Source organism: Anopheles coluzzii, chromosome X (genome assembly GCF_943734685.1).
Source record: "Anopheles coluzzii chromosome X, AcolN3, whole genome shotgun sequence".
Lineage (NCBI taxonomy): Eukaryota > Metazoa > Arthropoda > Insecta > Diptera > Culicidae > Anopheles > Anopheles coluzzii.
In genome coordinates, this window is record NC_064669.1 from 14701922 (window position 1) to 14717983 (window position 16062).

General features: G+C 43.0%; 1 protein-coding gene across 8 annotated transcripts in view; it reads right to left on the minus strand.

Moving 5' to 3' along the window:
* The window catches only part of LOC120952514 (glutamate receptor ionotropic, kainate 2), a 114017-nt gene extending 100117 nt beyond the window's left edge, over window positions 1-13900 (minus strand). For 3 of the 8 annotated variants that reach the window (XM_040371939.2, XM_049608073.1, XM_040371931.2), the window contains exon 1: window positions 12222-13900. In XM_040371939.2, the coding sequence (XP_040227873.1) occupies window positions 12222-12327 (106 nt within the window). In that variant the 5' untranslated portion in view covers window positions 12328-13900. The remainder of the gene's footprint in view (window positions 1-12221) is intronic. The other 5 variants (XM_049608095.1, XM_049608094.1, XM_049608088.1 and 2 more) reach the window with 5 other exon arrangements.
* Window positions 13901-16062: the final 2162 nt, after the last annotated feature.

The following is a 16062-nucleotide window of genomic DNA, read 5'->3' on the forward strand; positions in this document are numbered from 1 at the left end:
AAAAATTATGACACAGCCTCCTGCCAGTGCTGCCATGAATTATTCCGAAGGCAGGAAAAAAAAATCCCCCCAACCGGTCGGTGCCGAACGGTAAGTGGCGAGGGGGAAGGCAAAAAAAAAGAAAACGGAACGAAAAATGCCAATGGTGGAAATACTTCGCACTTCACCATGTGCGTCGTCCAGCTGCCCATGGAAACGGTCCACCCATTGTCACCCTCCGAGGGATTTGCTGCTGCTGGCTGGTATGTCTTCTACCTCTTGCGCTGGTACTCCTGTTCGATAATTCTCCAGCATGGCCGGCTGTAATGTGAAATTGTTGGAGCAAATTTTACACACACGCACACACACACCCGAAAAGCAAGAAGCTACCGGAGCGAGCAAAAAGAAATGGAAAATACCTCTCAGGTCGAGCCGGGCCGAGCAAGTATGTTACCGTTTTGTTATTTCGTGCCAGCCGTGTTTTTTCTTCCTCTTCTTTTTGGCCACTGCTGTGCCCGGTGGAGTGCAGAGCGGTTGCGAAAATGGTTTCTAGCTTTCAGGAGTGCTTTTGCCACCATCCTTCCAGCTCTTTGCCCACCTTCCAGCGTGCGCCATTAATTAGACCGTTCTTTTGGGGGGGGTGGGGGGGGAAGGGGTGGGGGGTGTAGGATACCCCAAGGCTCGACCCGACCCGGTATGCAGTGTTATTAGATTATTGCTTCACCTTTTTTCCGCCCCGGGGCCAACCATCCCTCCCATCATCCGCTGGGTACCAGCAAAAAATCGTTTTCGAGATGATTGGTCCATCTCTTTTTCGTTCGTTCGGGTACCACACACACTCGCACCTCGTCGGTTCTTGTGCTGTGTGCGTACGTGTGTGTGTTAATATTTTTTATTTACTCTTTGTAGCCCTCTCTCAAAACAATTATTTTTGAAACAGGTTTGATCGAATTGTTCGAAGCATCGCAAATCGAATCAAGCACCTTGCACTTAATTGTACAATCTTCCGAACAGCTTCACCCGTCCCGTGCTCAGTTTGATTGGGATCTGTCACTAATTGGAAGAGGATAGAGTAGTGGAGAGAGAGAGAGAGAGAGAGAGAGAGAGAGAGATAAGAGAAAAAGAGAGAGAAAATGGGGGATAGCAACAACTTGGTCAGGACATTTTCTCTGATTGGTTGCGCTCCCACGCTCCCAGGCCCAAAACTGGACAAAGGTTGAGCTGGTTTACAAAAAAATAAGCACTAGGTGACTGTTTTTGTCCTTCACACCTTTATCATTCACACCCATCATGGAAAAGGATCGTCATGTGTGTGTGTGTGTGTATGTGTGAGAGAGAGAGAGAGAGAGAGTTATCTGTCGACTGATTTGTTGGTGTGCTAATAGGATTTACTACAGTCCACCCTCAAAAAAGGGCCCGTACCTTAATTGTATTGTTAGGATATATATTTATTTGTAGGCAGTATCCCAGGGATGAGCAACTTTTTTTTTTAGCTGTCAGTGTAATGTGAATGTGAAAGAAGTGTAAACTCATGGAAAACAAGGAAAAAAACGATCAAGTATAATTATTCGTTGCTAGGCAGTGTGTTAGATCGTCGCCAGGAAGTCTGTGACTTAGGTGTTACAGTAGACTATAGTTTAAATTTCCGTTTACATATTGACAACACTGTTAACAAGGCATACAATATGCTAGGTTTTATCTTTAGACAATTCCGTGAATGTAATGATGTCTTATGTCTTAAGTCGTTGTTTACTGGTCTTGTGCGCTCGTGCGTGGAGTATTGCTCAATTCTTTGGTTCCCGAATTGCACTACGATGATTAACAGCATAGAGGCAATACAACGGAAGTTTACAAGACTTGCTTTAAAATGCGACCAATTCAGAGGACTTACAACCATGCCAAATTATCGCTCGCGTTGCCTTCTGCTTGGCCTACAGACGCTCGAACACTTTAAGGTTAACCAATGTGTATTTGTAGCCAAAATAGTGAAAAACGAATTAGACGTCCCTTATTTACTAGAGAAGATCAATATCTCCGCGCCATCGACACCTCTTCGCTCTCGTAACTTACTTGTCGGCGAGAACATGCGTACCTTATATGGATACAACGAACCGTTACTAGCTATGACAAGGCAATTCGATACATGGTCCCATCACTTTGATTTTAATTTAACGACCAACGCATTTAAAGAAAACATTTTAATAATCTTCAATTTTGGCGACACTGGATCAAGGGAGATGTTAGGGGAATAATTTAGGTGTAGGATAGGTTTTAAGTACTTAATTTGTCACAGCCTCAAGAGTGCAAGACATATTTGTTGGTAAAAAAATAAATAGAAATGTGTTTTGTGTCAATGCTTCCTAACGTGTGCATGACAAAAATGGGCAAAAGTTTGTTGATTTTTAATTGATTTACCATAACTTGTTTCTACCAACATTCTTACGCATTATCAATTTTAGTAACCTGTGAGTTCCTGAACAAAATTTTACATCTCTATCAGTTGAACTCTAACCGGGATGGCCAAAAACGTGAAGCAGCTTTGTTCAGAAGCGTGCACGATAAAAAACTGCATCCGTTAGCGTCTAAAACGGACATCGTGTGGCAGGTTGTGGACGACGTAGGCATTATTAAACAACAATCAGAGCACCAACAGAAGACCCGGTACCGAATGGCCGACGACCCTAAGCGACTTGAAGCTCCAAAGGAAGCTAAAAATGAAGACTGAGAGACAAGTGGATACATCGCTGCCTGGGAAACATAAACAAACATACCAGGAAGTAAAAATCGCGGGTCCATAGACTTCGCAACGGCAAGCAATGACGCTAAAACTCAATTCGCCCGTTTCAAGCGAATTTCGGCTTAATCTCAATATGACTAGAACGCAAAAACTGCGTCTCATCCAAATTGTCGGGACTAACCTGATGCAAAAGCTCTACTCCAACAATGTTGTCGCGAAAACTGATGAGGAACTGCTGAAAATCGAGGTAGATTTTCAAAACATGCCTGCACGTATGGATTCATCTGCTGCAACGATAATTCCGAGTAACTTACGAAAGGCAGCTCGCGTGGTTGTAGATATATTTTTGCAATAAACCTTAAATCACCACTTTTCAAAGGATGTTCATTAAAATAAATCAAGGTCAATTGTGTTACTCGATTCTTTGAAGAAGTGCCCAAAAACGGAAATGTTGTATTATGATGCGTGTTTGGCATCTCGATTTGTATCTGGTTTGATATTTTCAACTGTAAGAAAGATTTTGTCAACCGTTTTCTATTAGCTGACTCAAACGGAGACCAGTTTTTGTCCAACAACTTTCCGTCGGATCGCACTGGCGGAAAGTGTTTTATTTTACGGATTTCTATTAATAATGTTATTTTATACCATAGGATCAGCATAGCATAGTACAAATTTAGAAATGTCGCCTGCAAAATGTAAAATGACAAGAAAACTAGATATTCAGTTGCTACTCTTTTTTATTCTACAGTAAGCCAGTTTCATTACAATCAAATAGTTGTTTGTGGTAAATGTTCTTCAGCACGATTTTTTTTACGATTTCGTTCGATTAATTGGCATCAAATTTACAACAACACTTTTAGCCATACGAAACATCGTATGATTCGTATGATACGCAATGGTGTTAATAGGCAGACCATGCGCTGATGAATTATTAGTAACGATACGCAAGAAACAATCGTTACTTTACACTACTCCATAATTATTCGATACCTCTATCGAGGTAATATTTTTATGTTAAACTCTGTATCAAAAATTTAATCATATCAAAACTCTGATTAACTTGAGCGTTAATCAAAATTAAATAAATACTCATGTTAACAGTTGTGAGCTTCATAACACATTGGCAGAACAAAATGTATCAGAAACACAAACGTTATTGCTTGTTATGCGAGATTTTACATGTTAAAACAGGTATTTGTCGAGCTTTAAGATTTGCTTACAATAAGAGGCACTTGTTATGAGGGTTATTACTGTAATAAAAGAATAACAATAATACTCCCAAGGAGGAAACGATTTAACAATTTTGTAATGCTTCTTGTGCATCATGTTAGCGTTTGTTTTTAAAAACAAGAGCATTGACAGAGCGATTTGACAGAAATGTCTTTTGGGTCTTCTATAATAGCGATAAAATTCCAGTTTTTTTGGAATGGGTTTGTTGTACATTTATCCGTTTGACTCGCATAATTGGCTTGATTCTCTCTGAAAGTTTTTTTACACAGCCAGCTAGAATAGTCTTTTTTTTCAAATGCAAACGTTATAATAATCAAAACTTCAATCTGAAAAAGGAGGTGTTAAGTTCTTTTTAAAATTCAACTTTATTAAATTTTATTCAGTTATATACTTGGCCCACCGATTGTTCATCCCTGCACCATGTTGAGGGAAGCAAAAACACCATTCGCCCTAAACACGATGAGCACCAAAATTGCATTAGCACCGTCGATCGGTTTTGTTGATTTTAACATTTAAGCACGCTCAATTTAATTCACCTTTTCAGCAGCCAGCAGTCCACTGGCCGATGCATTCCCAAACCGCAAAAAGGTGGAGAAAAATAAAATAACTCAACAGGGAAACTTTAGGCAACAGTACGATGTGTCGAGTAGGGGGAAAAGTTTTCACACAATTAACCACTCCCAACGTGCTTTGCTGCTAACTCGAAGCGCCCAATTTGCTGTTGTTTTATCTCCATAGCTCTTACACTAGCATGTTAACCAATATGAAATATATGTACCATTACTGTAGGTTTAATGCGCTCCAAAAACATGAACAATAAATAATGCATGCTTTGCGATTGACTGAACTATACCAATTATTAACCCGCCATGGAACGAGCAATTTGTGCATAAACTGTTCCTAAAACTGCTAGCGTCCAGCTTCCGTGTAAGCCGCTTGCCAAGCACAGTGGGCCATTTTGTTGCGTGATGCGTTTGAGAGCATTATGGGAACCTATCTCATTACAGGCACATCTGTTGATTGTTCACTTCCTAGAATTTGTGAAAACAAATGAGCTGTGCTTTTGCTATAGCGAAGCGCCTCCCGCGAATTCCTCTATACAGTGCGGCCTGCCATGTTTATAATTACATATTACACCTAATCAGCTCGGTTGAATTCTAATGAATTACCGTTCGAAGAGAGTTTTCCAATTGACAACAACATAAAAATATAAAACAAAGCAACAGTAAAAACCGAATCATGATCAAACCCCAAACAGCAAACTATGTGCGAGAATCACAACTCTTGTGCTCGTGGGCCTATTCAATTCCAATGACGTCGGGCGGAAGCGGAAGCGGCTGAATTGGGCGGGCAAGGCAAAGCAAATCATTTCACGAAAATTATTCCCCCGCTTCTTCCGGACCGATCGAAAGTGTCGGTCGAAGCCCCGGTCGATTGGTGAGAATATTTTACCGAATTCAACACCACCGCAGCTTTGATCGACGATGACAGTTTTGCCGAAAGCCGAACGGGCCGAAGTAGAGATTAGAAAAAAGAGGATGTTTGGCGCAAGGGAGGAAGGTTGTGAAGAGTGGAGTGAAAAGTTGGTCCGTTCCCGAGGTTCACAAGCACAGTGTATCGGGAAGGCTGGGAAACAATGGAAGTGAAAAATGTTTGAAATTCCCTCCCAACGTGTCTGACCCTGGCACAGTTGGGGTTTGGAGATGGTTTCATCTTATTTCCCACGATGAAACGATAAAGAGAGAGAAAGAGAGAGAAAGAGAGAGAGAGAGAAAATAAGAGAGTGAAAGAAAAAGTAAAAGAAGATGAACTTTCTCATACTAATTTGCTACCTCCCAAAAACTCGCTCCTCCTCAACTCGTTTGCTACCGCTCGAAACCTTTTCTGCTTCACAGCTAGTCTTCCACCCTTTTGAAACGCAATGGTTAGGGGGAGGGGGGGGGAGAGGGAACGGTATGCGTGAGTACGGACGATTGAACCGATCGTTCCGGGCAGGGCTGCCGGGCATGGGGGTGTTCGTCCCAAAGTGTAGCCGCTTTTTTCAGGGCGTGCGCGTGCAGCAAAACTGAGCGCGTGCTCCCTTTCAAAATTCATCATCGTTCCGGGCGGGTAGAAACAAGCCCCAGGAAGGCAGCGAAGGTGATGCTTTCGAAGGGCCTGTCGAGTGGATGTCATTTTCCGGCACATTGCGGAGGAGCCGGACGAACGAGTCAAAACCCTTTCACTTCCTTCACACGCACACTGCTGTAGACAAAACAGCATTGCAGCAAGCATATGAGGGACACATCACAGTGATTAGCGAAAAAACAACTAACCTTCGGCATTGCTTCGTCCGCAAAAAAAAAACGCCAAAAAGTTTGCAAAATGTTTTACTTTTCTCCATCGATAACGTACAGGTTTCGCATGCGGGTGTGTTACATAGAACCTTTTTGCATACATTTCGGCGCTTAATAATTACGCCACATTACAAACGTTCGGACGAATTTTGCCACTCTCTGTGCGGGTGAGAGCAGCACTGGATCGGGTGATATTGTGCCCTCTTAGTCAACAGTCCGCCTATCCTCCTGCCCGTCCCCTTCTTGTAGTGAATAGACAACTATAGTGAATTTATTTCGAAGCGATCTTGGCAAACTGGTCCCTTCTGGGAGTTTGGGTTCCTTCGCTTCCAGCCTTTGGGAGTTGGAAGGATGGGGAAAAGGCTACAACAACAGCCGTCCCTGCATTCCGCTTCCTCATTTTGCAACACACTAACACACACAGACACACACACACACACACACACACACACACACACACACACACACACACACACACACACACACACACACACACACACACACACACACACACACAATTACACTTTAAGCTCTCCCGGGCAGACACGGCCAAGAAATGGAACGATTTGTAGTAATTCAATCAAAAGAAATTCAGTACGGGTGAGGGCGAGGCAACACAGGGTTACTTTCACCCGAAAGAAACTTTCACTCTCAGCCTTTTCATTTTCCTGAATCCCCCTCCCTCCCTCCTCCCTTCTCTTTCACTAGGATGGCAAATCGAATGTTCCCGTTTTCCCCACCTCCCGAAAGCCGACTCCCACTTTTATCGCTTTGGGAACGCTTTGGGAACACTGTTTCCGGCGCCCAGCTTTGCACAGTTTTTGATTGAAATTTTCGTCCGCTTTAACCATAAAGAATAAAATTGTCTTAATAAGTGGCGGGGGGAAGGGGGAGCTTGAAGAAGAGGGACCATTTCTTTCCCTGCTCGCTTGCAGAATGAATCGATCATTAGGAATTTTTGGGATTGCAAAGAGGCCATGGTCGAACTACGTCGATTACGCAAAAACGAATCCATCATCACGCTTCCTGCTATCTGTCTCGCTGTGCGTCTGTGCTAGATCGAAGCTTCCTGCAAGTCAATCAATCACACATACACACACACGCACACCCAGAAACAAGCATCGCAAGCAGTGGAATTGGGGACACTTCTTCCGGTTGCTATCGGAATAATGTAAAGCTTTCAATTCCTACCCTTCCTAAACTGTTTTTTTTCTCTCCTCGTTGAGATTAAAAGAAACCTATCACTACGGTACAAGAAGGAGACAAGAAAAAAAAAGTGGACGCCACCAGCAGTGGCATAAGAATGGGAGCAAAATTGTCACAATCTTTATGTACATTTCCAGTTACACATTTTGATGGATCAGTTTTTCTTCGCCGTGCTGTCACCGGTTGTGTATTTTTTCTCTTTTTTCTATCTAGTTGCTCTACTTGTAGTAGTTTGTTTTTTTTTCTGTAATACCTTCATACCGTTTTTCATGACCAGCCTATCGGGTCCCGAAACCGGCCTGACAGAACCTGACAGCAGAAAACCACAAACCACAAACACAAGATAAAGAGAGAAAAAGTATAACACAAACATCCGGCTAACCCCATGACGTGAACTTTTTCCACCGAGAGCGCGAGATTGCGATAACGGTGAGGCTAAATCTCGGTGCAACAACAGCACCAATCCAAAGAAGGCGCAAAATAAAACACGATGCTTACGAAGCGTGATATCGCAGAGCCATTTATCAAGAAAGTGAAAAGGATGCTGCTGGCCGTGGTGCAGAGATCGTGGGAGCAAACGACAGCAGTAGCAGTAGAAGAGGGCAAGTTTTTCTCGCCCTGCTTCGTTTGCTACGGTAGAAGTTTACTATCCAGAACTTTGGTGAAGTTAGCAAACAGTTACTAAAGTGTCAGATTTACTATTTTTTGTACTCTATCATCTGCTGTGCCAAACACGTCAAGGTCAAAGTTGACCAGTACCCCAAAATAACGCCTCTCGAATTGCGTGAAACATTTTGTAACTCATGCACCATTCGCAGTATACTTACTTTGTTTCAATTTATTTGATCTTCTGAAACCTTCTTTTTAGGATCCAACATGTAAGCTAAATTCAATAAAAACGCTCCAATAACATCTATCTCGTGAGCTATAATGTGCAAAGTTCCTTAATTATTAATTACAATCCTTATTGCTAAACATTGGCGCTGAGCTACCAAGTGTGGATCTATTTTTGTTTCTGCTGAGCCTATTCGAAGACTTTTTTGAAACCTTTAAAATTGTCGTAACAATAGATAGGGAAAGGACTATTAAAAAGAACGCATTAAGGAAAATGGTAAAGAAAGTGTGCTGAAACTTTGAAGTTTCTATCGTTTTTTTATGTTTTTATCGTGAATTAATACATTGTTTTGAAAACTGCAAATATTCAGGTAAGACGGACATATGATATGGGAAAGAGGGACACCATCAAGAGCGTCCATCTGGCCATGTAGAAAATGTTTGAAATTGAAGAATTATTTCAACATATCTTATTGCTTTCCACGACCTGGTACGTTCGATAAAAGTATCTTGGTCAATTGAAAGGACGGTTCATCCAGCCGTGGCTTTAGAAATTGTAAGTGCCACCTCTGACATATCGTAAAATGCAGAATCTAAAGCATTATTGAATCATCGGGTACAGCTTACAGAAGAGTCCATGACTCCAACATGTTTAGTGGGCCTTAAATATTTGTTAATAAATAGGCCCTTAATGGTATTTTTGCAATTAAGTCTAAATTCAACTTCATGATCTTGAATGAACCCATGAAATATGTCATCTGTTAGTGAATGATGCCATGTTAATACCTCTTCTTGTTGAATTAAACACAAAAGGTTCAAATCGTGGCAACAACATTTAGGAAACGCCTCATCAGCGTCGATCGAGTAATAGCATAACTTGAGTGTAAGGATGCTTAAACCACCAGAAAACAAGTATTTTTATTGCCGTTTTTTCGCCAGTTTTTTAGCATACTAATCACAAAATTTCTTTCAATTAATAAAACTTTCAACGGTCAAAACAATGCAAGTTATAGAGCTTACGATTTCTAGTAGTCAAAGTCTAGTAGATCTACAAGGGTGCGCAGGATTGAAAATTTCTTCAATTCAAAAATTTGACAAATTTTTATAATATCGTTTGAATTTTTTTTAATGTTTTTTTCATACCTTGCTACATTGATGAAATATTGAAAAAAAAAATCTTTTAATATGTGTCTATGAGAAGTGGCCATCTTACCTGTAGCGTTTGTCGTAACCTACCTTCCCGTAACATTGTGATATTCTAAATTAATTAATTATGTCACTGCAATTGACGCATTTTGGGTCCCACAGACATAGCAACTAAGCAAAAACTTTGTATCGATTGCAAGCCTTGACTTAATTAATCGATTTACAGTCAAAGTTTGATGCCTCAGAGACACAAAAAGTAATTACAACGAGTTGAAACTGTTGACCTAGGAACACTATTTTGTTCTTTTCTTAAACCGATTGTTATGCGTGTTAATGGCAAATATGAAAAAAGTATAAATACTGATGGTAAATATGAAAACAAAAATTGTTTCACCATATTTCTAAAATCAAATGACAAGAGACTCGAACAATGTTTGAAAGCTCAATCGAGAATAGGGTCAGTCTTAGCTTATTTTTTACACGCTGGGTAAAATGGATAGAACGGCAAGTGGTAACGTTACTAATCATAAAATCACACTATATGCCTTTCCCTTGCGTTCATGCTACAACTCTGAAAGAGAGATGTTGTTTTTTTTCTACCTCCCCCGTTGCGGTTCAAAAGGTGATGTCCTTATCTGGTTTCAATGAACTTGCACGTGTGTGTGTGTGTGTGTGTGTGTGTGTGTGTGTGTGTGTGTGTGTGTGTGTGTGTGTGTGTGTGTGTGTGTGTGTGTGTGTGTGTGTGTGTGTGTGTGTGTGTGACACAGTTCCTTTTGACTTCCCATCCACCAGCGAGGTACAACAACGACCAGCAGCAACATTTTGTGCCCCGTCAGCGTCCACAGACAATCATCCACAGCAAAGAGGCGAGTGGCGCTTCCGCCTTCATCAAACGGTAAGGACACTGAGAACGGCTGGGTTAGGGGGAAGAGGCTGGGCAAATCATGACTTTTCCGGATTTTCTGGGCCAATCCTCCTGCCCCACTCCACCCGTTGGAATCGATATCTTCCAGGGTAGTATTCCGAGAGGTACAAACGTACAGGCGAGTGGAAACAGTTGGTAGTGGGGGAGGAGGGAGGGGCAGTAATGTTATTGGAAGATAAATTATAATTCCAACCCAGCTGGATGTTACTGGACAGGAGGAGAGGCTGTAACGCCCGTAGGCGCACATGCTGTGGTTTCATTTTCGTATTTTTTTTTGTTTCTCTCTCGCTCTCTCTCCCTCGATGAGCCTTCGTTCCCTTCGGCATCACGTACGGTTAGGGTCCTCTTGGTTCCTCACTCCTCCGGTCCCGTTCTTTATTCCCACTGGACGAACGTTTACAGCTAGCCGGCCAAGGGGTGGAGTGCGCCTGAGAGGAGAGGAACCAGGTGGAAAGTAATACTCCCAGGTGTATCAACATGGCGACCACCTGCGGCAACAAGGAAGGTCGTAGCTGGAGCAGCTTTAATGCAAGCGATATTCTACGCCCAATCCAAACCCCCGCCCACCCCCACGTCACCCAAGTCAAACGAATTGAGACGTTATGAGCGCAACTAATACACCGCGGTGCAAAGGAAATCCAAAATAAATAACGAGCGATTATGGAAGAACACTGTGTAAGAATGAGCGTTTGTGTATGTGTATGTTATTTCTTGCAGCTGGCAAGGGAAGTTGGAGAGTAAGAAACCCGAGATTGAATGATTTTATATTCTAGTGTGTTGATGTTGTAAGATAAGATACGCGTTAATTATATCAATTGTATCAAAAACCATTGACAATGTCAATTTTACTACAAGATTTTATATAAAAAAAAACCTATTTGAAGACGAACTAAGACATTTGTGTCTGTACCGTGGCTTTTATAAGTAATTGAAGCGCTGATAGCAGATAGTGCTCCCGTAGCGTCGTAACAAGCGCTCAAGCATATGCAACAGAGGTCATGGGTTCAAGACCAATCTGAACATTGATACAATCCGTCTCTTTTCGTCGTGAGTAAACATTTACGTGAGACTTCTCAGGTCAATATTTGTGTCAAAAAAATAAGGTAATAAAGTAATCTCTTACGCGCTCTCAAGAAGGAATAAAAAAAGATTGTTTTTGCTTTCAAAGAAAACGATTAAATCCTAATCTGTTTCTTCCTTCTTATCGACTACCGATAAGCGAATTCCAAACATAAACTTACAGAGAAACACGCATCAAAAACAACGCAACAACACTCTTTCACCGATAACCTTTGTGCACCCTTCCAATCGTCTCCCGAAATAGCCCCGCGTCTGGAGATGTGTTATGCTTGTTAACTTGTGAAACCAACCCAGCGCGCTCTATTTGCGAAGGATCTCTGCACTCGTTTCCACAATACTTGCCGCACCGAACGGGACGGAGATGATAGTGGAGACTCATTAAACTATGCATATCAACTATGCTATTATCGGGCTGACAAAAACGGGTGGCTTTCAAGTGGGTAGAAACTCTTCCGCACGCATTTTTTATATGTTTTATGCCTCCCACCGGCAACATCTGGGGCCCGGTTACGCTGTGCATCTGTACAGGTAGTATGTTTTACTTCTCTTTGCTACCGATGGGTACACCGATGGTACACCAAATCTGCTGTGCACTACCATTTCGGTCTTGCATTTCCCGAGCGCTCCTGCATCGTTCAAACTTTTAAACAACAAACTCGGATCCGTTATTATTTGCGTTTGTACCCTGCATCCCGCCTCATCCCCTGCTTCTGGGATCCCCTACCCTTGATACACAAGCTGTACTCACCGATTCGAATGGCGTCCGGGAGGGCGCGGGCAGGAGCAGGACCGTGTAGCAGAAGCGCTAGTAGGCAAGCGGCCCACCAGCACGGGTGAGCCCACCGACCCGTCATGGTCTTGAGTTGAACACTCGGCTGCAGCCACTCAGTGCGAGCTCAGGGCTCTCAGACGCTCAACAAAGTGACACGAAGCTGTGCCAGGGAGGAAAAGGGAGGGATGCCGGTGTGCGAGAGTCTCACGTCTCACTGCGACAGCTCAGTGCGTCGGTTGCGCCCTTGCGCGTTCGTTTCCTCCGTCGAGCCCCGCTTGGCGAAAGCTCTCTTCACTCACTCACACAGCCGCACGCACGCACAGACACACACGCACTCGGTATAGGGAAGGAAATGTGAATCGAGGCAGGGAAAGGGCAGCGACGAGGAACACGCTTTTGCGTTATTTATGCACTACGCCAGTGGCTCACGAGCTGGTTGAATGATGCTGCTGCTCCTTCCTTTTCTACTGCTAGTAGTGGTTGATGGACGCTTGCTGTGGTATTGGTGGTAAGTGCGCTCGTCAGTGTTGGTGTGCTAATGTTTTGGTTTTGGGTGACGCCGTTTCCCCTGTTTTCCTGTTTGAAGGGGAGCAAATGGGAGGCAGCGATGGGGAGATATGCGCTTATTATCAGGATTGTCTTTCTCGCAACTGTCACCGTCGGTTGTCAAAAAGTGGAAAACGTCCCCTGCTGTGGTGTGAAGTTCAAACAAAAAAAAACACACACACGCACACGCACTGTGTACGGTTCTGGATACAAGAAAAACAAAACACACGCACACACGCTCACTGCGTAACGTCAGTTCGTGTTCGAAGGACCAGCATGGACCATGCTTTCGCTCGCTGCGACAGTAATTTTTTGTTGTTTCTCTTTTCTTTTCTGGGTTTCTCGTCTGTTTCGTTTCTCTTTCTATCTTTTTTGCTATTGTTTATCTGATATAATGGTTGATTGGAGCGCTTTGAGATTGATGAAAAGGAAAGAATGCAAGAAGCAAATTAACAACACACTCAACCCGTACCTTCACTATGCACACACACACAATCAGGAGCTTGGAGCAGTCAACAAACAGATGATGCTGTGCTACCTGAGCCGCCAGCCTCAGCACGTAACGAACACTAGCACTCTTGCAACACTAGTACACACACACGCACACGATCTGTCAAAATTCTTCCACCGAGGTTTCTACCAAAAACAAGGTGCCGCAGCGGCATACAGGAGGTGAGAAGAGTTGCAAATCGCTCACGTACGTCACGGGCACCGGATGCAAACCGCACCAGCACCGGAAGCGACACGCGGACCAAGCACCCTATTGTGTGTATGTCGGAATCGTGCGTATACAGCGTCCTTCTTCACTTATACTCCCACCCATATACACACACACACACTCACACACCCATACACGCACGCACAAATTCACACACGCATCACAAGCAACAGCCCCGATGGCGCAGGGAAGGGGTGTTGAGCAGGGAGGGAGGTGCTGGTGCTGTGTCCGGGGGAATTAACTGGGCCGCTGCACTCCCACGGTCGCAAGCGAGAACGGAAGCGGCGGGCAACTAGCTGCTAACTGACACTTGGTCGCTCGCTGCCCTCAGCTTTTAAAGGATCTCTTTTCGGATCGGGTCGGCCAGCAGGTCGGACAGAAAGCCGTGCACTATTACCCTAGCGGCTGCAAAGGATGCGACCGTACTGACGACGCGTGCTCCGAGATGCTGGCTGCTGGCTGCTGGATGCTGCGCTCACCGTGAGTGTCGAAAGCTTTCGATATGATCGAAGCTTTCGTGGGTGCGTCTGGTGGTTGTCAGCGCACCCGGCGATTTATTTGTACTTCACATGCGCACTGCCACGCAAAACACGCAAGCACTCACGCGAGGCCGCTCGGGCACCCGAAGCGGCTGATAACGTGTGGCGGTGTGCTGTGTGTTTGGAGCGTTCGGAACTCATCTCAAACCCGGTGTGGATGCTGGACAGGCACTCAGCGCCAGAGCATGGCTTATCTGTCGATGTGCTTTCAGTACAAAAAAAAAAAGTGCGGTTAAAGTTGATTCGCTTGTACAGAGCTTGCTGGTGAAATGTTTCTATGAATTTTTGAAATATTCTACGAAAATTAGAATGAAATGTTTCGCAATAGCGATTGCGTGAATGGACATGGATTGAAGCGAACGAAAGCATGATTAATGGTGCCAGTGCAATTGAAGCTAATTCCCTCACTCCTATTTCTTCACCCAAAACATAAAAATCCTTTCCAGCATTACCACCGGAATACATTAATTTTTTTTGGCCATGCTCGTCTTTATTGCTTTTGCCAGTGCACCCGTCGGGATCCATTTCATCGCTATGAACATCAATCTTACTTACTGCAGCCCTGCATCTCACGATCCGAGCCAATCGACTGCACAAGTACGTGCACTTGCTCCGGGACCGTCTGCTGTACGTCCCAGTCAGTTCAAGAATCGGAGTCATTAATTATTGCTCAAAACACACACACACACACACACACACACACACACACACACACACACACACACACACACACACACACACACACACACACACACACACACACACACAACCCCACAGCAGTACCACTCCTTGTCCTGTGCTGAAATTTGGAGCTCGAAGTGAAAGCTCCAGCCAAGCGGTATGATGGATGGCTGTAACGTTTCTGTTATGTTTCGTTTTTAACGTTTCACGTCACTTTTTGTGTTGATCTGGAAAAAAACAGGACATATTTCTTCTTATTTTTGCAGCAGCAACTGAACTGAGAGCAGCCAGGACTACCAAGCCAGACAGGGAAAACTTTTATAAAGCTTGCTTGCATTTCAGGAAAGCTGTACATTCGAAGCTCGCGTTCAGAAGCTTCCCATGTGCGAGCTGACAAACACTATTTCTAGCACCGTTTCAGTTTCTATCCCAAGCTGATAATGCCTGTTGAACGGAAAGATTTGCTCAATGTGCTTGGTCGGAGAAATCAATCATGCTTTCAACGTTGATTCATTAAAGCTTTGAAAATAAACGTGTGCTTATTCATCAACAAAAACGAAAATAAACCATATTTCAACAACAAATCTAATGTTCGGATGTATGTTGGGTTGAAATGGGTTAACGTTCAAGATGCATAGAGGTATTTTTATGATTTTTGTTTTTTTTTGTTTAGCTTCATACAATTTTTATGTCGTTCCAAAATATCCTAGAATGCATGCCAATCAGCTCTACAATATTTATATTATAGCTTTACAATAGACATTAAAATAAAAATCCAAGCAAGCTGCCACTACATAGTCGAGACCTTGTTAGCATTTTTAAACAGCTTGAATTAATTGCAATGGTTTTGTAATTTTAAATCATTTTAATTATGCAAATAATTTCGCTTCTGGTGCATGCAATGTGGAAAAAACTTTTTTGCTTTTTTTGATTACATTAATTTTGATTGTTAAGACTTCTTCTTTGGCACAACAACCGTTGTCGGTCAAGGCCTTCCTGTACCGCTAGTGGCCATGGCTTTCAGCGACATGTTGATTACCCATAGCAAATAGTTAGACCTACTTATGAGGAATACGTTGTATACGGGTTTTGAATCCAAGACGGGCATGTTATTAAGCCGTCCGAGTTGACGAATTTACCGCGAAACCGGCCTTAATTGCTTAAGATTAATCAAATATAAAGCATAATAACATTGAAAATTTGTATTTTTAAGCAAGAAAAAAGTATTGAACAAATCAGATAATTATAAATACATTAATAAAAAGCAAACATAAATAAAATACTTTAAAACATATAAGTGTTAAAAGTGTTGAAGAAGCCAGAGATATATACA